General features: G+C 25.9%; 2 protein-coding genes across 3 annotated transcripts in view; one reads left to right on the top strand and one right to left on the bottom strand.

Annotated features, from left to right (window-relative positions):
- Positions 1-754: 754 nt before the first annotated feature.
- Positions 755-20,281, bottom strand: LOC107446786 (WD repeat-containing protein 89). Of its 2 annotated transcripts, none has more exons than XM_071178342.1 (13): positions 20,170-20,281; positions 18,660-18,762; positions 18,120-18,211; positions 17,275-17,359; positions 16,842-16,888; positions 15,329-15,440; positions 14,094-14,157; positions 12,408-12,539; positions 8,042-8,122; positions 6,640-6,690; positions 5,299-5,369; positions 2,282-2,387; positions 755-895 (listed from the first exon to the last, which is right to left on the bottom strand). In XM_071178342.1, exons 1-13 carry the CDS (start codon positions 20,222-20,224, stop codon positions 830-832), a joined length of 1,065 nt encoding a protein of 354 aa, XP_071034443.1. In that variant the 5' UTR covers positions 20,225-20,281; the 3' UTR covers positions 755-829. The 2 variants fall into 2 exon arrangements, with proteins under 2 accessions (XP_071034443.1, XP_015917032.1); XM_016061546.3 differs by lacking the exon at positions 20,170-20,281 and adding an exon at positions 19,768-20,038.
- The window catches only part of LOC107446784 (protein MTSS 2), a 30,195-nt gene continuing 24,292 nt past the window's right edge, over positions 20,251-26,153 (top strand). The window contains exons 1-4 of the mRNA XM_016061544.3: positions 20,251-20,816; positions 20,901-20,962; positions 22,753-22,826; positions 24,274-24,358. Coding sequence (XP_015917030.2) covers positions 20,745-20,816; positions 20,901-20,962; positions 22,753-22,826; positions 24,274-24,358 — 293 coding nt within the window. The 5' untranslated portion in view covers positions 20,251-20,744. The remainder of the gene's footprint in view (positions 20,817-20,900; positions 20,963-22,752; positions 22,827-24,273; positions 24,359-26,153) is intronic.

Below are 26,153 nucleotides of genomic sequence, written 5' to 3'. Positions count from 1 at the left end.
AGGTTTATATACATTTCATTAAAAATCCTAAAAACAATAAAAGTATCATTTATTTAATAAACATATAAACTTATTGAACCTAATTTTCTTTTATTGAGCAATTTTTATTTTTAATAATTTCATCCATATTTACCCTTTATTTTTTATGAAAAATTATTAGCATCATAAATGAATTGAAAAATTTTAATATTAAGTTAAATTGTTATAAAATGTATAAAAAGGCTTACTTTAATTATTTTCAGTCAAAAACTATCTTCAATTAGTAAAACATAGGGAAAAAACTAAGCTCTGATATGTTAAATTCAATCAATTAATCCTGAGGTTGACAGGGTTATGGTCTGGACAACCTAGAGAATAAATCGAAAACTTTACTCAGATGCAACGCAATGCGATGCACACAACACAGAAAATAAATTAGGCAATGACTTTACTTTTTAACATTTACTTTTTAGATCTGCGGTTTAGATCTTTTTAGATTATGGTCTTGACATCGTAACTGTAACCTCACAGAATGACAGTTTGTGATTATAAACCTAGAAAAATTAGTTCAAAAAATTTGATTTTTTGTTTATACTTATAAGGGCATCAAAATTTTCGATGTTCACAATTATTTTCTGATATTTTATACATTTTCAAACAATTCTGGAGGTGTAAAAATAGTGTGCCTATTATTTTTTTATTATTATCTAAAGTTAAAGGTTTTAGAGATCTGCCCATATATTCTGGATTGAAATAGGTTATTCACAAACACCAATTTTATTTAAAAGAAAAAAACAATTTTATTACGATATATCTGTTACAATTGTATAAATGAAATAAAAAATTATTTTCACTTTATTGGACTCTTCCATATACAAAGGATTCCATCCTCACCTCCAGTAACTAGAAAACTATCCTAAAAAAGATGTAAAAAATATTTTAATAACCCATATTAGTCTTAGAGAGCATTCATTATAAGTTCAACTTTATGGCAACTTACATAGATGAATTAAAATATGAAAAGACAAACCAGTTAAAACCCATAATATTCAAAATGTTCAAAAAATTCCTTATTTTTTTTTAGCAATTCGAAAATTCAAGAATATGTGTATATTTCCATTTTTCTAGATTATATTGGAAAAAAATAATCTTTCAAAATTAATCTTCATTTTTTCTTAAATTCTAAACTACAATAGCACAATAGTTAAGGTAAAAAAATCATTCAAAAATTTTTCTGTATGAATATATATTTTAATTTCACATAAAATGATTGTTACAGGTTCCAACATATTGAGTATATGAGTCTTACTCACTGCTTATTGCTATGACTATTTCTAAGATCAGTCTTTTTTCTGGTTATTAATTTCTCAGATTAAAGAAAAAATTGGATTTATTTATTTATTAATATTTATTTACTCATTACTAATTATTTATTTTTTGCTAAAATCTGATTTATTGACATTTTTAGGTTTTCCAGATTTTAATTCAAACCCTGTCTAGTGATAATTATGTACTAATCTCTATGATTTGTATGTACCATCCACTTTACATCCTTTTTTTTTTAAAAAAAAATAGAGAATAAGTGAAATTTAGCACTTAATAGCATAGTTTGTCTAAAATAAGAAATCTAGCCATTTGTCTGGATCCGTGGTGATGACTATGGAAACAAGGTAAAACTATTTCAAGTAAGAGTGTGGGGTCATTGATTAGGACAGGTTTTGGTCAGTGAGAGAAAGGTAATCTTTTTCTTTGGTTTACTGCGTCAGCCTTAGGGTGAAGAGAAGCTACTCTCCCTGAAATGCTTCATTCTTGTTTCCATAGCAGCAGACGGCCTCAGACTCAGTGGCGGGGGGAGTAGACAAAGTATACAATAGTTTGAAATGGTTACACTGCACAAAACATAAATAATACAACTTACTGTAAATGAGATGATTGAAAACTGATATAAACTAAATCTGACACAAAAGGTTTAAAAACAATGAAGACACCTTGGGATGGCGGGTTATATATATATAAAAGTCAAACAGAGAATAACAGAATTGTTATCTGATTTTAATAATGCCTTGGATAGTTTGTTGGCTTAATGACACAAGAATAACTGACAGTTAAGAAATACCATATTCAACTTAAATAATGTTATGATAATACAAACTCGTGATAACACAATTAAATGGTGCTGACATAAAAATAAAATAATGAAGAATATGGAAAGAAACACGAGAAGAGGGGGAAAGAACACTAGATTAGGTTTTAGATTGTAAGCATATACTTCCAAAATTAACAAATGCTTAAATGAAATTACCTTTTTGCTATGACAAACTGTTCGGATAATATCTTTATGACCATCTCTTAACTCGCACATAATTTTCAACCCATTTTTATTGCAAGAATATAATTGTGCAGATCCCCTGAAAATGTATAAAACATATTTATCAATATTTTAGAAAAATTATGAAGAGAAAAAAAACCTTATATTAAAAGCTATTAAACAGATAAACAGAAAAATACATTTGTTAAAATAGTTAAACGGTCAAATGCAAATTTCATTGGACCAGGTATCCCAATACAAAAACTTAACAGAATTGCACATTCCTACAATAAATAAACAGCCCAACAAATATAATTATTCAATAATAAATATTTATTCCTTAAGAAAATTATATTGGGCTAAACTTGCATTTTTTAGGGCTGTTCCAATATTATGTAAGCATATTTTAGGCAATTTCAGGCTCCCATTTTCCTCATATCAGCAAAAATAAGAGAATCACAAGCCCCCATTCTTACGCATGGAAGTCAAAACATTCCGATAGGTTTTTGCTTTTGAGTTTTGCTGTAGTATTCTAATTTTAGAATTAATTCAAATATAAGATTAATGTAATTATAAAATTTCAATTAAACAAAAATGAAGACCACAATTTAAGTAAAATATGTTCAAACGGAAAAGCGTTTTAAGCAACTAAAATTAAAATTGTCTTAAGAGGACACCATACCACGTGAGAAATTTTTTGTTGTAATTTCTCTTTTGCCTCCATGGCTAATTTAAAGTATAGGAAAAGTGAGTGCAGAGTAAGCAATGAAATTTCAATTACTGAAAAGAAATTTTTGAAATATAAAAATAAAATATAAGACATTAACTTAGGATTACGCAATGGATAAGTTCTTTTCCAATAATTTGTTTTCATGTTGATTTTTTTTCTTCCTTCAAGCAACTGAAATTTTACGGCCTACTCTAGGTTTGCCTGAACTAATGTTTTCTTTCTTTTATATTTTAAATTAATAATGGAGGAATAAGAGAATTTGCGACGAAAAGTTTCTCCTGCAGTATGGCGTCCACTTAAGTAAACAATTCAAATAAAAAAGTGAGAATTTAAATTAAAGTACAAAAATTCATTTATTATTAATAGATTTATTTTATTTAAATTCTCACTTTTTTATTTAAATTGTTCAAATATAAGGTGTAACTTAGCATAAAATAAAATTTATATTTTTAATTAATTTCATTTTTAAGATTTGTTTTTTTTCTTTTGTGTTCAAAACTGTTGACCTCTGATATTTTTTGAAGAAATTTTTTTGACTAACTTAAATTTAGCATTTATCAATGTGTTATCATTTTTTGCTACATTTTTATCTTTGTTTTTTCTTTTTTTTTTTGAAAATTTTGAGAGTTAAAAGATTTTAATGCCTTACATAAGCATTGCTCATAGCACCCCTTGCTTTTTGCCAACAAAAATAAGCAAATCACAAATTCCTTCCCCTTTAGGTACTGGTGTAATAATTAGACAGCCCTTTTACACAAACAGGGGTCTGTCTAGATTTTTCTGACAGGTACTTATTTTGTGAAAATTCAGATATAATTTGTGAAAATTAAAAATTATATTAAAAATTAACACAAAAATATGGATTTATCATTTCTTACAGGATACAAAATTTTTTTTAAAGAAAAAGTATTTTGTGAAACTATCATTTTCCATAAAGTTGAATGTGTGAAGGTACCCCTAAATGGTAGTAAATTTGACCTGGACGGACCCCTAACAAACATTAGTAGACATATTTAATTTTTACGTCGTACTTGAGGTGACAATCTGGGAAACATGCCTGAGGATGATCTGAAACCATGCATTCACAATTTTACACCTCTGTGGACCCAGAAGCAGAAAGTGCCTAAAACTGCGACGTACGTCACAGAACAAACAAAGTCCTGCAGAACAATTTATATCTTGAATAAAATACTCTTTAGCTTTGACCACTTATTTTAATGTTCGGACCTTTATATCATAGGTATTTTATTAATAATTCATCATCATCAACAAAATTTTGTACTTCAGAAGTGATTGAAAAAGTAACAAATCAAGAATGTTTTTGTTTTGGTTTAAAAAATAATGTAGTATATCTGTGTATGATCCTGTATTTCAATAAATGAAAATATAGTATTTTAACGTAAAGTTGATTTTTTTCTCAGTGAAATGCTTGCAGAACATTTCGAAATATTCTGCTTATGGGTCTGTGGAGGGGATGGCTTCCCTGCTTGGTAGCCTGACAACCTGTGTACAAACTAACAAGCTTAAAAATAGATTTATTTTTTAAAAAAATATATATAAACAACTCCAACCCTTTTAAATTTTAGAAATAAATTTTCAATACACAAAATTAAATATGCTTTAAACTTTTTGGGCTGTGATACTCTTCAAACTAGGAGAATAGAAGGACTTAATAAGCTACGAGTTAACTGTTGATATCATATTTATTTCGACCCTTGCTTCTAAAGACACATCTGGAAAGACACTTAAGGACTCTTATTGTTAACCTACAAACAGTATATACGAACACAATTTCCTTATTAATAAAAGAATTAATATTTTGGAAAATTCTTTATTTCATTAAATTTATCGGAACACAATTATTGTAATTTAGAATCATAAGATTATAGCTAGAATTCCAAAGAGAGATAGAGGAGGTTACATGTTATAAATGTGCCAATTAAACACAACTGAAGTAATTAAAAAAATAGAAACTTTAGGACTTATGTAACTATTCATACTCATTAATCTCATAAGCCATAATGCTGAATAAATAAAAACTTGAATAATTAAATAACACAACTGTTAGTTCTTTGTTCCAAAAGCCAGATAGATAAAGTTATTAAAAATGAATAAAAACTTTGACAAAATAATTAAAAAAATAAATAAAAACTTTTGTACAAATGTACTTTTATTAATTTGAAGAAATCAGATTGAGTGAATAATAAAAAAAAAACTTTAATGAAGTTAATAAAGAAAATAAATAAAACTTTAGGTCATTAAATAACATAGCTGTTCTTACTCATTTGTTCCAGACACCAGATAAATTGAGTTATTTACATCAAATGTGTCTATTAAGTAATCCACATCACACTGCAAATAAAAGAAGAGGGATAAGTTTTTTTAATGTAATTCAAGAGAACTTTTATCAAGTATTTATAACAGTAGTGTGATTATGACAGAACATAGTAAGAAAAAGATTTGGGGGAAAAAATGCTGTCTCAGTTTAGAATCAATGAGCAAAAGAAATTAAATTCAAATTTAAAAAAGCTCAAAATTAACTCATCTATTTTTTATACAAAATGTATAATTTTTTTTTTTTAGTTTATATATTTTTATTCTTTTTTACTTTGTTTTCCTTTAAAAGCAAAAGAGAAAAATAATTAAGCAATATTTAGGTAATTAAACAGTTTCTCCTCAAAATGAAAATTGACAGTTCATTCAAATCAATTTAATTCATTAGAAGTCATGTAAATAAGAAATGGTAATGAATTAAAACAGTTTTTGGACGATATTCAAAGAACTGTCCAAAAATACTATTTTGAGCAATAAAACATTTAAATGCAAATTATAAGTAATGTTTGTTTGCAATTAAAAACACGAAAACATTTTCGAATAAGACTTTTCTTCATGTTGGAATAAAATATACTTTCAAGTAAAATGCTTTGAAAATATTTTAAATTATTTAATTTAATATTATATATTTACACTGGTTGGCATTGTTAGTATATAATATGTGTAGAAACCACAATTAATATTACTATTTCGTAAATTAAAAAAAATAATGAATAAATTTCATGGACTCAATTGACAAAAAGTTTTTCAAGTTCAAATTTAGTTATGATTGTAATACATTTTCTGTTGACTAAGTTCAAACATATAGTCATTATTGCCACACAAAATAATTCCAAGACGACGACAAACTAATCATAGGCCGTGCACATCGATATGCAATCAAAAATGTAAATCCATAATTTTTTTTTTTGTTTTAGTTAAGTACAATATGACCAGAAAATTTTTGAAAATGAGGTTTAATTTTTCAAATATTAGATTTAAATATGATCAAATTTTTTAACAACATATTACATATGAAATAACATTAAAAAGTTTAACCTTTTCACTTTTACATAAATGTTGGTAACTATTAAAGACATATATTGTCGAGTTTTTGAATAACATATTACAGAAAAAATTGCATTCAAGAAGAGGTTTAACCTTCTTACAATTATATGAAGTGATGCTATTTTTAGTTGTTTCTCAGAAAAACTACACCCGTTTTTACATAGAATAAAACATTGATTTCCCTTAAATAAAAATTTTCTAATCATTGACAATCTTTATAATTGTAATAAAAATTTAATACCATAAAATCTTCAGACATTTGCTTTTTGTTTATAGATACAGCCGGTTTAACCTGAAATAGACAAACATTAAAAAATTTTAAAATAGTTAATATACTTTAGTAATAAGTTAGTATATTTTAAATCTTAATTAACACTATATAGAACTACCAGAGCAGTCATTTTGACCTCAAAACAACTTTGAAAGGCACTGATTCCTAAATTATTATTTATATCAGCATACTTGACTTTCAAGACTTTTTCTAATTTTTTGAGGTCTTTGAAAGCGTTTAAGAAGATTTTTATTAAGCAAATATTAAACGCATAAAATGTTCTACTCCCCCCCCTCGAAAAAAAAAGACCAATGCTGTCGAAAGATTAAGATATAAAAGATTTGAGTGTATTACTTGGATATAGCCCTCTCCTTTTCCTCAGTGGGTAATCTTTATTTCATTTGCATACGCATTTGTCAAAATTATTTCATTTATTTCTACTAAGGAGATACATCTCCTGTTCACGATAGCTCACCAACCCTCGGAACAGCTTACAAAGCGCTTTTCAGATCGCTTTGTGATATGACTTCAAAATGGGTTTAGAAAAGACAAATTTGCATGTCTCTCTGAGCGATAGTAACATTTTGTGTCAAATTTCTACTCTACTTCATGATAAACTTATAAAATTTAATTTACAGCTCGCTCTCGCTGCATGAAGTACGATAAAATTAATTCAGTACATGGAAAGTAAAACTGATAAATTAATTAAAATTCTTGCTGTCAGTAAAACATGAGGCCGAAATTTTTTAAAATAGTTTTATGAATCTAGGCACAGAGGAAGACAGAAGTGTACAGCTTGAAAATAATGGATACATTTAATTTTATTTTATAACCGTAGTTGAACGGTTGACCCAAATTTGGGTTTACAACTACCAATGTTCAACTCTGTAGCCATGTAATTTTGAACCCAATGCAGAAGACAAGGGACCTCCTGGATCAAGTACTAGGAGAAATGTGCCTTGTGAAGGAATTTTTTAACAGAACTAACTCTCATTTGCACTACATGGAGAGGAAAACCCTGAAAACCTCCCACGGTTAGTCTCATGGCAAATGGACTCTAACCCATGATCCCTCTGCTGTTGAAGATATTTTACATCAGCATTTTTTCCTAATATTTAAAAAGAAATTAATGAAATATCGTCCTTAGGCTTTTATTTGCTTTGAAGAAATTGCCTTATAGATTGATTAAATGCTTAGATGTTATTCAAAATTACACACATGAAAAATCAATATTGTAAAAATTCTAATTGAAAAAATATTTAATATAATTTTGAATTTGCTAAAAAATATAATCTTATCTCATATAAAATAATATTCTTAAATAGTAATCATAAATTAACAAAGAAAATAAGAAAGAAACAGTGAAACAAACTTCATTAGTTGACCAATATTGAAATTCTTCTGTACTGGTTATACAAGACAATGCATTAGTGACTCCCCAAGAAAACTTGTTCTGTTTTAAAAATGAATAATAGTCACTTACAAATGTTATCCAGAGCAAAACAATAAAAACAAAACACTGTAAAAACGAAATTATCTCAAAATTGGCGCAATCATACTATAACTAATATAAATTTTGAAACAATCCTACTTCACACAACTAGATTTTATCTTTTTACCAAACAAAGCAATTTACAACTCCAATGGCAATATTATAATCATTGTGACTTAAACTCTTAAAAATTACGAATCAAGGAAATTTATTTAAGGCATAACTATTTTAAATTAAGTAAATCACAATTGGGTATATTGTTATATGAATGTAAACATTCATTTTGTTCAGGGCTTTATTTAAAAAAAAAAAAAAAAAAAAAAAAAAAACAATTTTCATTTCAATATTTCTAGTTGATGCAATTAATTAGAGAATGACCTAAAAAAAGTTAGACAGAAAAATGCAACTTATAGTTAGAGTATCATTTAAATAATTAACTGGAGGGGAAGGTGATGCATTTGCTTGCAATAATATTTTAAAATAGATTCTTACAAATAATTAACAAGCAGTATTTGCATGTATTTAGAATTTTATGCAATAAATATTTTTTTAGCTACATCATTAATTGTTAATATTTAAATAATTTATAAAGTTGATAGAATTTTTGTATTACAAAGTTATGCATTGAATTTATTAAATATAATAAAATATAATTGAAAATAAAAAAATATCAAACATCACAAAGGCCAAGTACCTTAGTTACACAGTAATATCAAATAGTAATAATAGTAAATAATAACGTCATGTAAAAAAATAAATAGATTGCTTAGTGTAAAGATTTTTGCTAAATGGAATTTTGCGATTTTGCTGGAACCAAGCAAAATTATTTCCAAGGATGCTGTAAGGGTTATCTGTCTTTTTAAAATGAGGGACTACTATTTTTTACACCCTTCCCCCTTTTTTCTTAATATATCTGGTTTCAGGTAAGTGAAACAAAGTGTTGATTTTAGGGTGAATTAAAGATGCAGCATTACTATTTATTCTTATAATAATCTGCTGTTTAAGTAACATGGGATTGTTTACAACATGAGTTTGAAAATAAGAAGTCTCATGATGTTAGATCGTTTTATTTGTAAGGACATAGTCAAAAAAAGTAGCCACAGAAATTTGCTATTTGGACCTACTAAAAACTAGAAGGTAATTAAACATAAATTAGAATTAATTACAATTTAAAATTTCAATATTAGCAGTGATTACATAAAGATGCAGATGCTGCAGTGAAAAAACTCTTTCGCCTAATCAATTATTAATATAATGTTGACAAAGAGTCATTTACTTAATTTTTTCAATATTGCTTTTGATAATACTTGAAAAAATAACTCTTAATGTGCTATATTTAAAATCATGCCAGTTAAATATGCACTTAATTAAAGGTAATATCGAAAGGTAATTAAAGGTATAAATTGTGTAAATGAACAGAAGTTGTCAACTTGGATTATAAATAAATAAAAAACATGTTTATTTTACACAAAATCAATTTTAAAAAACAACAAAATAAATTCAAGCTTGATCAAGTGAGATAATCTGCTTTAGTTAAATTTTCAAAATCATGCGCAAACCCCTTCCAACTGCTACTGGACACAAACAACAACAGAAACAAATAAAAATATCTAACATTTTTTAAAAAGCTATACAAGTTTTTATTATTTAAAAACCAATAAAACATGTACAGGAATATAATTAACAATTAAAAAAAAATATATAGGATTTTTTTTTTACAGAAATACAGGGCAACTAAAAATATTGCTTTATGTTATGTTTTTTTTTTATATATATAATCATATTCTTGTCATAATTAAAATGTTAATGTGATCAATTTAACCTTAATTGTTCCAAGCTTTTAATTCAATTTACAGCATTAAATTTTAATTAAAAATCCCTTGTAATGGGCAATATGAAACATCTCTTAAGTTTATAGAGATATTGTTATTACAAAAGTTAAACAAGAAACTGCAAATATTTGCCTTAACTGTTTATGTATTAAAGTTTAATAAATAAAATTTTATTAATCTAATGATTGGTTATGTAAAAAATTAAAGCAGATAAGTTAAGTATCTTTTTATAGTTATAATAGTTAGGAATAAAAGATATTTGATGCAAAAATTTTTTTTTAATATTTTATTATGTAAAATCTATCAGGCATTATTTTATAGTCATAATAGTTAGGAATAAAAGATGTTTGATGCAAATAAAATTTTGTTCAGATAATTTATTTGCATGTTTTGTTATATACATTTTCATTTACTATTTAGTCCTAATCAGACTTTGGTTTGTAGCATTTAATTTACAAAAAACATATCTTTTTTTTAATTAAAAAACTACAAATGATATGTATTTAAGTAACAAAAATTTTATTTAAATATTACTATTATTTACATAAGTTATGATGCCTAAGATAATAAATATGTAAATCCTTGATTAAGTTATTTAATAAGTTAAACATGCAATTTAAAATAATAGAAAAAAAAGTTTTTTTATTCTCTCTTGTAGATTTAAGCTCCTCAATCCCATTTAAATTTTACATGCAAAAATATTGAAACATTAGTTTATTTTGTAATTCTTTCAAAAATAATTTGAATATTAAGCTCTATTTTATATTTTAAAAGACACAAATCAAAATATTTATATTCAATTTAAATTGCTAACACATTGGGCACTATTATTCAGGAAGATATCACAACTAAATATGAGGAATTACATATTATTCACATTGAGGAAAAGTTTTGTATGATAAAGTTTCTAAAAGGAATTATTTAAAACTCGAATAAAATTTTGCATTTTAAAAATATATTCTGGTAAAACTTTCCGAATACAGAAGTTAATTTTAAAATCACAAATATTGTGAATTATTAAAAGAAAGGTGAATTTAAAGAAAATTAAACCACAAACACTCTCAAGTAAAGAAAATTGAAAAACTGTGATTTAAATAATTTACAAGTTCAATTGAATACATTTTTCTTCTTAGTAAATAAATAATTAATTGTAGACAATGAAAAGAAAACGTAAAAAAAGAAAAAGAAAAAAAAAGCATAGACATTCAATTTTCAAAAAAAAAANAAAAAAAAAAAAAAAAAAAAAAAAAAAAAAAAAAAAAAAAAAAAAAAAAATTATAAACACCCAGGTATTTATAAAGTTTGTGTATTCATCCAAATTTATGAAAATTATTTTACAGCTATAACTGTATCGTTGAGTAATTACTTGTAATTTTGAACCTAATTGGGCAATGTAGAGGGTGTTGGAGCTGGAACCCCTCTCTACAACCAATGAGAGGACTTTCAACTATGACTATGATTCATTTAACATGCACGTTGCTATGTAAACATGCCAGTTGTTTTGTTATCTGCCAGAATCGAACTCACTGCCCCCACTTCTCCAACTGGCAGTGTGAGCGGTGCCCTAATTGACGGCACGAACAATAGATATTGTCAGACTAAGAATTTCAATGAATAAGGTTTGAGCAAAGAGAAAGGGGAGTCAAAATTCTTAAGTTTGAAAAACCACATAAAGGGGGAAAAAGATTAAATTGATTCAGAAGGGGAAGTTTAAGTTTTTAAACTCTGAAAAAAAAGGTGCTTTTTTTTCTTTTCTGGATTTTTTTATTTGTTTAGTTTATCGCGAACATTTAAAAATAAATTTAAACATTAAATGTAAGTGTAGTATTACATTTTCTTTCACCCTCATTATGCAAATATTTTTTGATTGGATGTTAAATATATGCTTGTATAAGGCAGATTCAAATTAGATATATCAATATAGATATTAATGTATGGAATGACAATGGCTGTTTTATGTCGTGGAGAGTAAAATACTCTCTTGGATTATGTTTGTTGCTATGTCTTGGTTACTATGTCTTAAGTTATATGATGTTTAAGTTAAGTCTACTTTTTTTTCTTGCTTAGTAAAAGTTCTTTGTAAGTTTAAAGATGAGTGTTTTATTATGCTTGCTTTGCGTTTTCCACTACGCACTTAACAATTCCAACAGATATACAGAAAAGATTTCTTCCTTTTTTAAAATTACTTGTGGATCACCTTTATTATGGGGTTTCTCTTAGAACACTGCCACTTACTAAGCTTAATTAGTCGTATCAATCTATAGATATATATAGTAATAACTTTGCTCAGTGGAAAGTTATTGTGAAAACAGACAAAATCTCTGAGTGGCCACTTTGTTGCATTTGATTACAACTGTTAAACATCAACTAAAATCATGCATATTAGAACTATCATAAAAACTTGAATAACTTACTACAGAAGATTCAACATTAAGGGTATTGTTCATGGCATCTTCTTCCGTAATTTCATCTAAATCAAAAAAATTAACCAATCCATCCACAGAGGCTGATGCTAATTTAGATTCTACCGAATGATGAAACTGTACCTATGAAAATTAATTTAGAATTTAAGTTATATGTCATTAAATTAGAGCAATAAATATTTAAGAAATAAATGATCAAACAAATTAAGTATTCGTTACAATATAAATTAAACTAGTTAAAAAACAGATAAAACCTGGTTATCTTTGTACTGGAACACATTAATGTAGAAAACAACGCAAAAGCATAAAAAGTTAGAGACAGATAGTTAGATAAGTATCTCATTGTCGAGACATAAATTGGAGAAAAATACTGAAAAGAAATTATGCTCTTTTTCGTGCTCAGGGTGTTTGCATGCTAGTACATACTTCTATTTGAAAAAAAAAANAAAAAAAAAAAAAAAAAAAAAAAAAAAAAAAAAAAAAAAAACTGTCTGTTTAACTTTTTAGTTGATGTTTTTCACATTGTTTCCTACATTATTATACTACAACTAACCGTTTAAAAAATTTCCAATGAAGAATTATTTGCCCAATTTTTATTTTTATAGCATAATTAATTAGTAACTGATTTCGTCTTTCAATAAAATACAATCTAAAAGTAACAAAATTTAAGAAAGTAAGTTCAGAGTTGCACTCAAACCAGGAAAAAAAATTCCCTATGTCTTCCCTGTACATATTATACACAATATATTAAAGGGAAAAATAGAATCACTGTGTATGAGCTGTATCGGGATAACTAGACAAGTCATAATTGCCGAAAAAACTTAGAGAAAAAAAGAACAGTTGAACATACTTAAAACAAATAATGCTATAGTAAATAAAATAGTTTAGTATAGCTGAAATATCCTTAGATATCCCATAGATTGCACTTTTAAAAAAAATGAAAATAAGAAATAAAATTCCCTGCATTTTCCAAATTTCTAAAGAAAAACTCAAAATTTCCTATTATTCTAGGTTATTTTTAAGTTTCTGTATTTTCCAGGTTTTCCATGTTCTTCCTGCAGAGGGCCAACCCTGTAGTTACTTAACTTTTTTAAAAACAAATAGCAGGAATCTCATATAGGTTAACTAAATAATAACTATAGCGGGAGTATCATCAAAAGATATACTTTTTTACTATCTAGTGACTATAAAAATAGAAAATTGAATTTTAAACTGCATTTCTCCCTCATCACAGAACAAACAAATGTTTTATATTATCAGCTCCAATTTTCTCATGTCCAAGCTTTCCCAAGTTACGCAAAATATCTTTCAACTAAATTTTATACTTACAGACAGAAGCAAATTACAATACAGTCGAACCTCATGAATGCGAAATTAGCGAGACTATTATAATTATCTTATGTTAACCAGATTTCCCCATATCCAATACATTATGAAAACAATTCATTACGTACTATTAACACATATTATGTACAACAGTAATATATGTAAACAATACTATTACATATCAAACAAATTAAAATAAGCTTAAAATTTTTAATTACTTTATTATTAACTATTTTATTCTTTTACCCATCTGCCACTACTAAACAATAAGAGCTTTATAAGAAAAAATAATTAATTAGTTAAAACCACTTTTATATTTGAATTAAAAGTTTTAAAAGTGATTTATATTACTTGAGTGATTTCATCAAAGTGGGAATCCCAGTATCCTCCAATAGATTTTGACATTCTCTTATCCCTGAAAAGCAAACATATTTACCATATTTGTTGACATAATTAGTAAATAACAATCCTAAACAGTTCGTAAATCCCGACACTCTTAATCAAAAACGAATTTTCTCTTAAGAAAAATCGTTAAAAACAGAAGAAAAACTATAAGCATTTAGAAAACAAAATATAGTATACTTTAAGCAAATACACAAAATATAATAAAAAAACCCATTCTTTGCTTTTATTCATGATTCCATTACAATTTTTGAAATATCGCACTAAGATTTTTATTCATGTTATGTAGGATAGTCAAGGATAAGTTAGTAAAAAAGATTCTTAGAATTGGAAAGGAAGGAAAGAAAAAAAAGTAAAGACAAGTTTATCTGGTAAATGAAGACATTACGTGAAGAAATAAAATTTATGCTGATATTCCACAATTATGCAGGTAATTGTGAATTAAGTGATCCTCTCTTTCTTTGCACAATTTGTAAAGCTCTAATCACAGTGCTATTTCAAGGGTAATTATGTACTCTCACACTTTCCAATTCTCCCCCATTCATTAATTTCTTTAGAGTTAATATGTTTATTATTATTTGGATTAACAACATGATTTCTTCAACTCACAGAAAATTCTTCTTGGACAGGAGATTCAAACCCTAGTTTGGAATTTTTCTTTAAGATATAATTTTAAAAAATTTAAAAATATTGGAATCTCATTAGCCTAAGAGTAAAGTAAAAGACTATAAATCTCAATGCTTTGCTGCTGTACTATCTTGTTTTCAAAATTTAAAGGGGAAATGATATTAAAGGCAATGTGTACTGCTAATAATTAGGCAAATATTTTAAATTTTAACACAGAAAATACTTATTCTTTCAAAGAGTTTAAAAAAATGCAATAATTATAATTTATAATTTTTCTCAGCATTTATTAATTTTTAAAAATACAATAAAAATCATGAAATTAAAATTCTAAATTATTGCAAAAATAAAAAAAGGTTCTATTTATTTAAATAAGAATGCTTTTCATTTGGTTAAAAAAAATTGTGTGTTTCAAGACATTAGAAGATGCTTTCAATAAGTTAAATATGTTCATAGAGCCTACTAGATTGCAACTGAATAAACTCATAAGTTAAAACATTTGGAGACAACTACATGCCTCCAAATAACAAAGATACCCAATGGATCCCTGAAATTCATACCAAAATATCAGGAAGGAATCTTCACGAATAACTTCTGTCCCTGCACAAATATACTGCTCTTCAGAATTATAATCAAAGCATGTCAATGGTTTTAAAGACCCATCAGAATCATCTAGAAAATAATTGTAAGTAATCTGTTAAAAACAAATATTATAGTGACAAATGAAAAGAGAAAATTTTATTAAAATAATAAACAGAAATTTTGATGTAATATAACAGGTTAGTATAATAACAAAACTTATGCAACTTATTGTTTAAACTGTTTCAAAGAAATTGAGTTGTTTAATGTTTTAAATTATGAAACGTGTTCTTTAATTGATATAAAATTTAATGAGATAAGAATAGGAATTTTCCTTCGATGGAGTAGTTAAAAGCACATCTCTCAAAATTCAAAATTGCGTTTCTCTTTCAAGTAGAATGAAATAATATAATCACTTTTAAAAGCTAATGTCAGGTCTATTAATGGTTTGCACATGTTGCTCTTTACATGTGTCTACAAAAAAATAATTCTTTTAAAAATAATTCTTTATTCATGTAAAAAGAAATCAAACAATTTCAGGAAATATGAATTCAGGCAAAAGATAATAATATAGTAAAAAACTTAACCTTAATATGAAAGCAAGAAAGAAATTTCAAAGATATCTATAATTTAAAAATTAAGTACCTTGTTGACCTGTCAATGCTCGCAAAAATACGCAAATCCTTTGGCGCCATTATAATGAAAAGCAATTTCCAAAATAAACATTCTAAACACATTAAATTTATTTAATAATAATAAAATAATAACAAATAAATGTAAGTGTTAATATGTAAAATATATAAACTTCCATTCTTTTTTCAAATAATTACAGTAGCTACTTGTTTATCACACCCCTTTACATTGCACCACCAGTGCTTGTCAGTTTTGATAAGTAACTTCATATTGCGGCCATTCACGCACGTTTTTTTAGAAGAAATGATTTCATAATCTTGAAAATATGCCCTTGCACTGTCTTCGGTACTAGGCAGATTTCAAATTTGAATCATTTTGCAGCGGAGTAAAAAAAAAAACTAAAAAAAAAACAGTATATTTCAACACTCTAAAGAAAAATCTAATTTGCAAAGTCAAGGATTATACAGTAAATATGATAAAATTTGTGGCTATTGGCACAGAAGCAATAATATAACCATTTGGTGATAATATCGGGATTGGCAAAAATAATTGACGGGATAATCCCAAAGTACGAAAAATTATTCTACCCGAAAGACAGCTAGATGTTTTAAATGCATCAATCATTACATAGAATATTAGAGTAAAAACACTAACAAGAGAAGTCAGATATATATATATAAATATATAATAGGTAGGAATTCGACATTATAATAAAACTGACACTTACAAATAATTACATCTACTAAATAAAACACAGGTATTTATTTATAACAAGAGTTTGAGTAGTGGTGGGATTTAACAGGTGAATATTTTCAGAAAATTGAATATATTATATGAAGTTATAAAATATCTTTATCTTACCACTGTATGATTGAATAGGTTTTACTTCATTCCTGAGATCACATACCCTAGAAAATGAATTAAAATCAGTCAAATATGATAGGTTTAAGCTTAAATAAAAACTTGTATTTGAAGTATAAAGTGTTTTAATACAATTTAATGAAGAAAATTGCATTGTGTAAAAATGTAGTAAAACATAATAATGGAGGATTGATTAAATGACTTTGCCAAAAAATGAATTATTATTTCTATCGAAAAGACTTTTGTTGTCATAATGGATTTAGAAAGCTTATGTATTTATAACCCTTCTCGAAAGATAATGATAATGTTGAAGATACTTTATAAAATTCTTCAGTTATAAGATTATAGAAAAATTTACAAAACACACAGTGACTAATTAGAAAATTAGCCCTATTAAAGAAGTAAGTAAAAAAAAAATTTCTTGCGTACTTACAAAATTGTACCATCCATTGAACTAGAAAAAAGCAAATTTGGTTCTTGCTTGCTAAACTTGAGGTCTGTGATTTTGCTCTGATGTGCTAAAAGGCAAAACGCATTAACAGTCTTTTTTTTTAAATCAAAGTTTATTGTCACATAGATTAAAATTTTTTTTTAGTTAGAATTTTTATTTTGAATCCAAAAAATTAAAACTTCCATTCTATATTACAAACAAAAACCATTAAACACTATTGTCTTGTAAACATTACTTGCAATACACATATATAATGAGGAATATCCGATTTGGTTATAAAAGTATAGGTTTCTGACCAATATAAAATGCACAGAATTTAATATATGATAAATTCACTATAAGTGAAAGAAACTATATAAATGTTTAAGAACTTAATAGCTGCTGTCTTACACTAGAAAAATTGTCACTTTTCAAGTTTCTGCAAAAGACACAAATAATCATAATTTCATATTCATCATTGCTAATTGTTTAAAATGTCTGCATATAATATCTAAATAAAGAAAAGTGGCAGATTTGAGAAAAATATGGGTGTTTTATGAAAAGTTATTTAAGACAAACATGTCCATTTTTTAATATTATGGACATGAAGTAAATCATGTAAAAGTAAAACTTTGTGATAACCTTAATTATAAAATCCATATAATTTGGTTCAAACAAATTGTAAATAATTGATACTAATTAGAAATGGTATATAAAAGAATCATAGTATCATCATCAATCTTTTCACATAATTTATTATTCTGCTGAAATTAGATGTGTTGGCTAAAAAATTAGGGAAAGACCCTGTATTGAGATGGTAATGAAATGAAAAAAATTAAAACACTTACTTTTATTACACCCTATTTTGGTTTGGCTTTCGACATCAAAAAGTAAAATTTCATTTGATGAGACAGAAATAGCGAGTTTTGGTTGTTGCAATCTAGAATAAGAAAGTTATAAGCATATAAACAGAAAAAAATTCCAAAAAAAAATATACATTGAATTATCAAAAGAACCAAAAATTAATTTTACCAGAAAATGTAGTTCAAATAATAGCATAAATTATTTAACAACAGTGTAAACTTGACTACATTTACCAGCTTCTTATTTTTGTCATGAAAATTAATATAATGTAAAACATAATTTTTAGAAAAACACACATTTTTGTGTAGAAATTGAGGAAGATTTGGCAAAACTTAATGGAAAATTTTATTTTGGTGTACAGGATAAACTAACTAAAACAGATTATGTTTGTATTCTTTTTTAAATGGATATATAGTTACTGCAGTCACAGAAACTGACCTAGAGATGCAAAAGTGGCTCGATTATGGATTTTATTATCTAATTTTTTATTGAAATTATTTAAATGAAAAAAAAAAGAAACTTACTCATTAACAGATGAATGAAGAATATAGTCATCACATGCATGTAGTCTAGAAAAGCAATTCTTCGGCAGTGTTTCATCATTACCAACTTCCATTGGCTTGCTTCCTATAGGGGAAAAAAAGAAAATAATCTTTAAGATGACAAATAATAGAAAACAACAAATAAATAGAAATTTTCTTTTTTGATTAAAATAAAAGAGACTGAGGGCTTAATCAAAAAAATTTCACATACTATTATTTTATTTTATAACCATTGTCAAACAGTCAACTGAATTTTCAGTATACGACTACCAATGTTCAACTTTGTATCATTGTAATTTTGAACCTAATTCAGAAGACAAGGGAACTCCTGGATCGAGTATTGGGAGAAATTTGCCTTTGTGGAGGACTTTTTAATATTATTCACCCGCATTTGCGTTATATAGGGGAGAAAACAATGAAAACCTATCACGGTTAGCCTGAGGGCAATGGAACTCAAACCGATGATTGTCTTCTACCACTGAGGTCAGTGCTAGCTAGGTGGTGAGGAATTTGAACCAATTAGCCACTGCCAGAATTCGAACCCGGTTCACCTCATTGGGAGGCGAACACTCTATCCCCTGAACCACCACCGCTCAGCTTATACTATTGTTTTTATTTTTTATATCCGTCAATTTACAATAGAATAGCAACTACTCATATACATTATACACAATTATACATAACTGTAAAATGACTAAGCAAAAAAGATATTAAAGATGAAAAAAAAAGCAGTGAATTTTTCAGATCAGTTTTCTTTAATTTATTAAAGAAATTTAATAAATCCAATATGTACTTCAATTATATGACTATGAGAAAGAGATATTTAAAATAATTATGTATGCCAAATGACAGTTTAACCTTATTAAAAGAATTTCTTTTTAACACTTGTTTTAATATTTTATAAATCCTTAAATTTCTCTTTTTTATGTAGCTTAGTAAGTAGTACAGCAAACGAAAGCTGAAAAGCTTTTTTTTTCATGTTCTTATACTGATTTTCTAGTTTAGCTAATCATTTAAAAAAAGAAAGATTATAGAAATAACAATAAACTTAATTAATAAAGATGCTCATGAAATATTTTAAAAAATATACCATTTTTAAGGGACATAATGTAAAGATCCGAAAACGTGACTATTAAAATTGTTTTATATGAGGCTTGGTTCACCTAATTCAAATGTTGAATACGACAATACGATCAAAAGATCGTTAAAAATGAATCATTTGTGCAATCAATACGAATGAAGACACAAATTTATATTTAACATCAGGCTTTTTTAATTAATCGAAGCCTTTAGTACACAATTTTTCTCTTTCACACACGTTTGTTTGTTTGTGTTGGGTGAATGATTACTGACCGTTATGCAAAATCATTATATTTGTTTATAGCTTAGTTGTTGCAAAGAATCAATAAATGAAAAATATCAATTAAAAAATTTTCATTGCTCTAATTTTTGTATTTAATGTCTATAATTTTATTTTTTCAGTTTTCTTTACCAGGAAATCCTATAATTCGAAAGTTGCATTTATTGTTTATGCCGTTCAGACGCATTTTTCATAATCGATTCTCGTTCGTCCAGACGACTGATTCGTTTTTCGTTAATCTGCTCTTATCGCTCCAGAAAATTGTTTCGTTTTGTATAATGACAAGCGTACTGTATTGGTATACAAATCATAATTTGTTTATGTTTATTTAGTAAACAAATGCTATTGTAAAAAGATAAACTTCAGAATAATATACTGCACTGATATTTTTAGTTCGAAATTTCGTAGTAAAATGATGGAGTATATCCATGCAATACTTAGTAAAAATTGATCATAATAATAAATAAAGGTGTATATATTTGGATACTTGACAGTAAACTGTTTTCCTGCCCTTTCATTTATAGTGAGAAGTTCTATAAATCTCAGATTTATTATGAACATACGAAATAATGAATATGCTATAAATGTGCTGACATAATTGATTATATTGCCTAAAATCGTCAAAAAACTGCCATTGTTTTTAAAAGCGCAGCTTTTATTTAGTGATAATTATAGATTAATGCCAGCTAAAGAATTGTAAATTAAAAATGGAATCTTTGGCTGAAAAAGAATGCAGTGCATTGGGTGGTTTATTTCAATACATTATCAATGATTTGAAGGTAAAGCTTTGCAACTTTTCTATTTTTATGAATATGCATATTGTGCATTGGTGATATTTAAAGCTATTTGATTATTTATTTTAGATTGCCACTCCTGTCTGGGAAGATTTTCTGGGAAAGGCATCTAAACTGCACACACACCTGAAGTAAATTTTTTTCTTTTTTAAAACTTTTTGTTAGCCACTAAAAACTGAATAATAACAAATGATGCCATGTTTTCATATGCATTTAGAATTTTATTTCAAGATGAACCTCCATAAATTTTCTCATATAAGATGATTTGAAAAAATATTGGTTATTAATTAATTAATTAACTTTTATGTGTGTAGAATAAGTATTTTAAAGTATGCAAATAACTAAAATATAATCGTAATATTTTCAATTATAATTATTCTCATGATTTTTCAGTTACACATGATAATGAAAAATAATGAGATAAAAATAAATGAAAAAGTAGATTGTATAAGAATATTTAAACAGCTTGTAATTTTAGTTTTCACTTATCATAGCAAAAAATAATGTTCTCTCTCTGAGCTTAAAATCAATAGGTATCTTATAATAACTATAAGGTCAAGATACTCATATTTAAAAATGTATATTTTACGATATACACTTTTAATTATTAGAAAACATGTTTTAAAAAATAAATTATCTTACATTTATCAACTGATTTGCTTCTTATATATTGATGTAAAAAACTATATATAATTAAAATTAGAAAAAGTCAATGCAATGTTATATAACTTAAGTTTTAATTTATATTTTTGAATGATAACATGAGGCTTAATTTCGTTTAAGTTATGGACTACTCAATTAGAAAAAATAAGGTAAAAATTTTAGGTTTTAATTAATTATCTTTGCATTTTTGAAATTTAATTATTTTTAAAAGTTTCATGTATTTAGGGTTTCTGTTGTAAGAATCTAGAAAAAAAAACATTATAATCGTGGGCATTTTTATGTAGTTTTTTCAATTTATAATGAAAGAAATTTTTTTATGAAAATGTACATACATATAAAAATGGAAATAAAGTAAAAACTTTCTTACTTTATAACTGAAGAAATTCATTTATTTTTGAATGCACACATTTTAAGTGCGTAGGTAATTAAAAATGTAACCTTATAAAATTTGGCTAATTGAGTTTTCAAGAAGAAATTATTGGAAAGAATTCTTTTTATTTATTGGTGATATAAGTCAAAGTACTGTAAGATTGCCACTATTTTTAAGCAATTATAACTGGCACTTAAGCCTAAATTGTTGTTACTATTAGTTTGATCTCTGTTTTTCATAATATTGTGACCAGATATGTTCTTGTATATTAAAATTCTGCTACTAACATTCAGAATTGCACATTTCTAGAAGTCACCATTTGAGCTTTATTGCTGAACTTTACTAAGTGTTTTTGAACTATCAAATACTGATTGTATTTTTATAAATATACTTCATATCTACCATGATAGGATGTTCAGGAGACAAATTACCCATCCAAATAAGATGCTTTGTGAAATAAATAATATGAAAATTCATGTATGTATTATATGATATCATATTCCATAAATTTGAATTAAATTACAATTAAAACTTTACATATTTTGATTTTAAAAACTAAAAATATTTTTTATCAGAAGATCAAAAGACGTTTTAAAAAAAGCTCTGTAAAAAGTACATACTAAATCTTTTTATCTTTTAAATTATTAAAGCATATTAAATCTTTTTACCTTTTTTTACAACTTTCTACTAATTGTAATAGGTTTAAACTTCGTTGTTTGCATAAATGACACTGTTTATTCTTCAACATTGTGTCTCTAAATATTTATTCTGAAACATGCAAAATAAAATTTATATTTATGTTTTATTTCCTTTCTTTCTTTTTTTTTTTTTTTAGTAAAAATACTCAGTTAATGAATTATACTAAAAAAACTATCTATTTACTTTTAGGACATCAATTCAAGCATTAACTGCATTTTTGGATGCTTTTCAGAAAATAGCCGATATGGCTACAAACACCAGAGGTAAATTTGATTCTTTATGAATAAAAGTGCTTATTAATAGTTAAGTTTAGATGTGAAATGTATTACTAGACATTAATTTCTATTTGCTTATTTTACAGCAATTATTTTAACCTGTTTTAATTGTAAAATTGTGCACTACTTGTTTACAAATGTTGTGTAGTAAGTAGGTTCAAACTATGAATATACATAGGGGAGGAAGGCTAGCCGTTGGCATAATAAAAATCATTCTCCCGAAGTTTGGTGTGGTTCCTGTGAATAAAAGAAAAAACAATATTTAGAGGCACAGAAGCTGAAGTTCTTGAAACCAGTGTTTTCATCATAGAAAAAAATGGGTGAGAATTTCTCACCCTTTCTCAAAAACAGGGTGAGATTTCAAAAAGTTAAGTGAGATTTCTAAAAACAAAAAAAATACAAAAACTCTTGAAAAAAAATCATTTCTTTACTTATAATACATTTTTATCTTCTATTTTTTAAAGCATTGAATATTTTTAGTGCATCATCATTGAAGATTTTGCCTTTACAAGGTATTTGTCTACCTTACATAAGTGCATAAAAAATTTGAACGTCTTACATGAAGAAACCTTACCCACGGTAAACACGTGGTTGCAGAGAAATGTGTTCTGAATGGGGTTCTGTGATTGTGTTCTGTTGTTCGAAAAGGTTCTGAAGAATACTGGTAAAGAGGGAAGCTAGATAATGGGGCAGATGTTGAAAATAATGAAAGATCCAGGAAAAAAAGTGAAACGGATTTTATTCTAAATGGCATAATTTGAAGCTTTTTCCAAAATGCTAGAAACTCGTGAATTTTGAAATTGATTTATAGAATGTTCGAATTTCTCGCGGTAATAATTTTTTAATGCGAGAAAAGAAAAAAAATATGTGAGATTCTCCCGTTCTCACGCTGTAGGGAAGACACTGTGAAACGGATTTCTACCCTTCTCTCCTCCCAACCACTACAGGGGTTGGGGAGGAAAAAAGTTTTCTCTTTTCATTTATTATTGTTTTAATTTATTCTTCTCCTTTATTGTAATTAAATATTTTTAAAAGGGCATCTATTTAAATGGTCTAAAGTGTAACTTAACTTTAATGAATTTTATAAATTATCATTTTTTTAAAAAAATCATTTTTTGGTAACATTCATTGTACTTCTACTACCGGTGATAGGATTAAAATCATTAAAATCCAGTATGTTCAACAATTTTTTTAACATATCAGTAGGCTTAAAAATTTTATTTAATTTTCACATTTCCTACATATACTGCACATTATCCATAGTTTGTTAATTGTTTAGATAATTTCTGCACTTTGGGCTGCAGTCTTTTATATTGATCAATGCTAAAAGTAATTACTTAGAATAATAATTTTTTTTTCTTCGTCACTAAATATTTTATGCAATTTATGGAAATTAAAATTGCTGAGAAATTCTATTTTAAAATTTCTCTTTCAGGAGCTACTAAAGACATAGGTTCTGCTCTTACAAGATTATGCTTAAGACACAGAAGCATTGAAGCTAAGCTTAAAATATTTTCTGGGTAATAATTTTCTCTTATCTCTTTTATTTTTAATTAAACAATTGATTAGCCATTTATTTAAAATTTTTAATATTGATTAACACCTGTATTTTTTTTTTGTTTTTCTAGGAATGTTTTGTACTTAACAATATCATATTATTTATAAAATCTTTTTAAAGTATTTTCCTTGTGTTATTCATTGAATGTAGTAAATTAAATATTTATATTTTTATGTTATTTCTATTTCTATGTCATTTCTATTTCCATGTATGATATTAATTTCTGTCATCATGTATCAATCCTGTTTGGTATTTATTTATTACATATTTTTTAGAATTTAACAGCTTGAGCTCATTGTACTGATACAGCTTTTATGTTAGCCGAAGAACTAACATGAAATAGTTGATTGCTACAAAATAATTATTCATTTCCATGCATAATGTTTTGGAGTTTTATTAGTAGATAATTAATAAGTTAATTCAAATCCAGTTTGGTTGTTACATGTAACTGTTTAAGTGAAAAATCACCTTATTTTTACTTGATTTGTTAATTTTTCAATTGTGAGTTATTATTTGTTTTTATTCATTTTGTATTTATTATATATTTTTTATTTAATGATTTCTTAACTTAATGTCATCGTTTCCATAAAAATATTTACTTGTTTTTATTTTTATTTTCTTAATAACAATTTTTTCAACCAATTTTAACTAAAAAACATTTCTCACCCTAGAATCTTATATTCCATGATTTGAAATGAATATCCATGATGTTTGATCTATTAGTTTTTAAGTAATAAATCTTCATAGGAATACTTCTTTTATGATCGCCATTTTTTTTTCCATTTCAGATCTTGTATAGTTACATTATTTTTACTTTTACAGATAAACATTTTATGTGATTGTCTTACTTATAACATATAATTATAAGCATTTTGCAACATACTATAAGTTTGTTAGAGTAGAACAGAAGTCAGTCTTGGAAAAATTATGAGCACGAAAAACTCAATAATTTTAATAAAAAATATTCTTGAATGAAACATTAATACATTTTTTAGGCAAATTCAGAGTTTTCTCATGGAGAAGTTGGGGGTAAATTGGAAAAAAGAAACATTCGGTTAAATACTTAAAAAAATATGTAAAAGAACTTATAAAAAAAGAGATATATTTTCATTTGTTTACTAAAATTTTTAGAAATGATTACAATTCTGTAATTTTTAAAATATAATATTTCACTCCCATTAATTTGAGATAAAAAAATGTATGAATAAATAAAAGAAATTCTTTTCTTTCTTTAAATTTTCTAAATTGAACATACTTTAAATATAAAAATATACATAGTAATATTTTATTAGATTTTAATTTTGCACTAAAAGTTTTTAGGTAAATTACTACAAATAAATTGAAAAAAAAATTATATTTTAAGTATATTATGCAAACATAAATCATTGTTATTTTTATAATTTTACAAAATGAAGGAGAAAGTTACAAAATTAGTTGTTGAAAGTTAGTTTCCCTTTTTCCGACAACTACTTTAAAATAGTGCTAGATTAAAAAAAAAATTATGGTTAAGAAAAGATTAACAGTACAACTTTTGTGCTTTAAAAATAAGGATGAATTTTGCCTGTTCCGCAATAAATATTATAATAATTATTTCAAAATTTGAGCAAATGATAAAAATTTGAATAACATAATATAAGCATTTAGTAATATTTAAAACTAATCCAATCAAAAATAGCTGTTTCATTGACCTGTTTTAATACATTAATTAAAAAATAATATTTAAGGAGAATATTTCAATTTTTTAACAAAATTTTGTA

Source organism: Parasteatoda tepidariorum, chromosome 3 (genome assembly GCF_043381705.1).
Source record: "Parasteatoda tepidariorum isolate YZ-2023 chromosome 3, CAS_Ptep_4.0, whole genome shotgun sequence".
NCBI classification, from domain to species: Eukaryota; Metazoa; Arthropoda; class Arachnida; order Araneae; family Theridiidae; genus Parasteatoda; species Parasteatoda tepidariorum.
The sequence above is the reverse complement of the archived record's forward strand: the minus strand, read 5'-3'. Positions and strand labels throughout refer to the sequence as shown.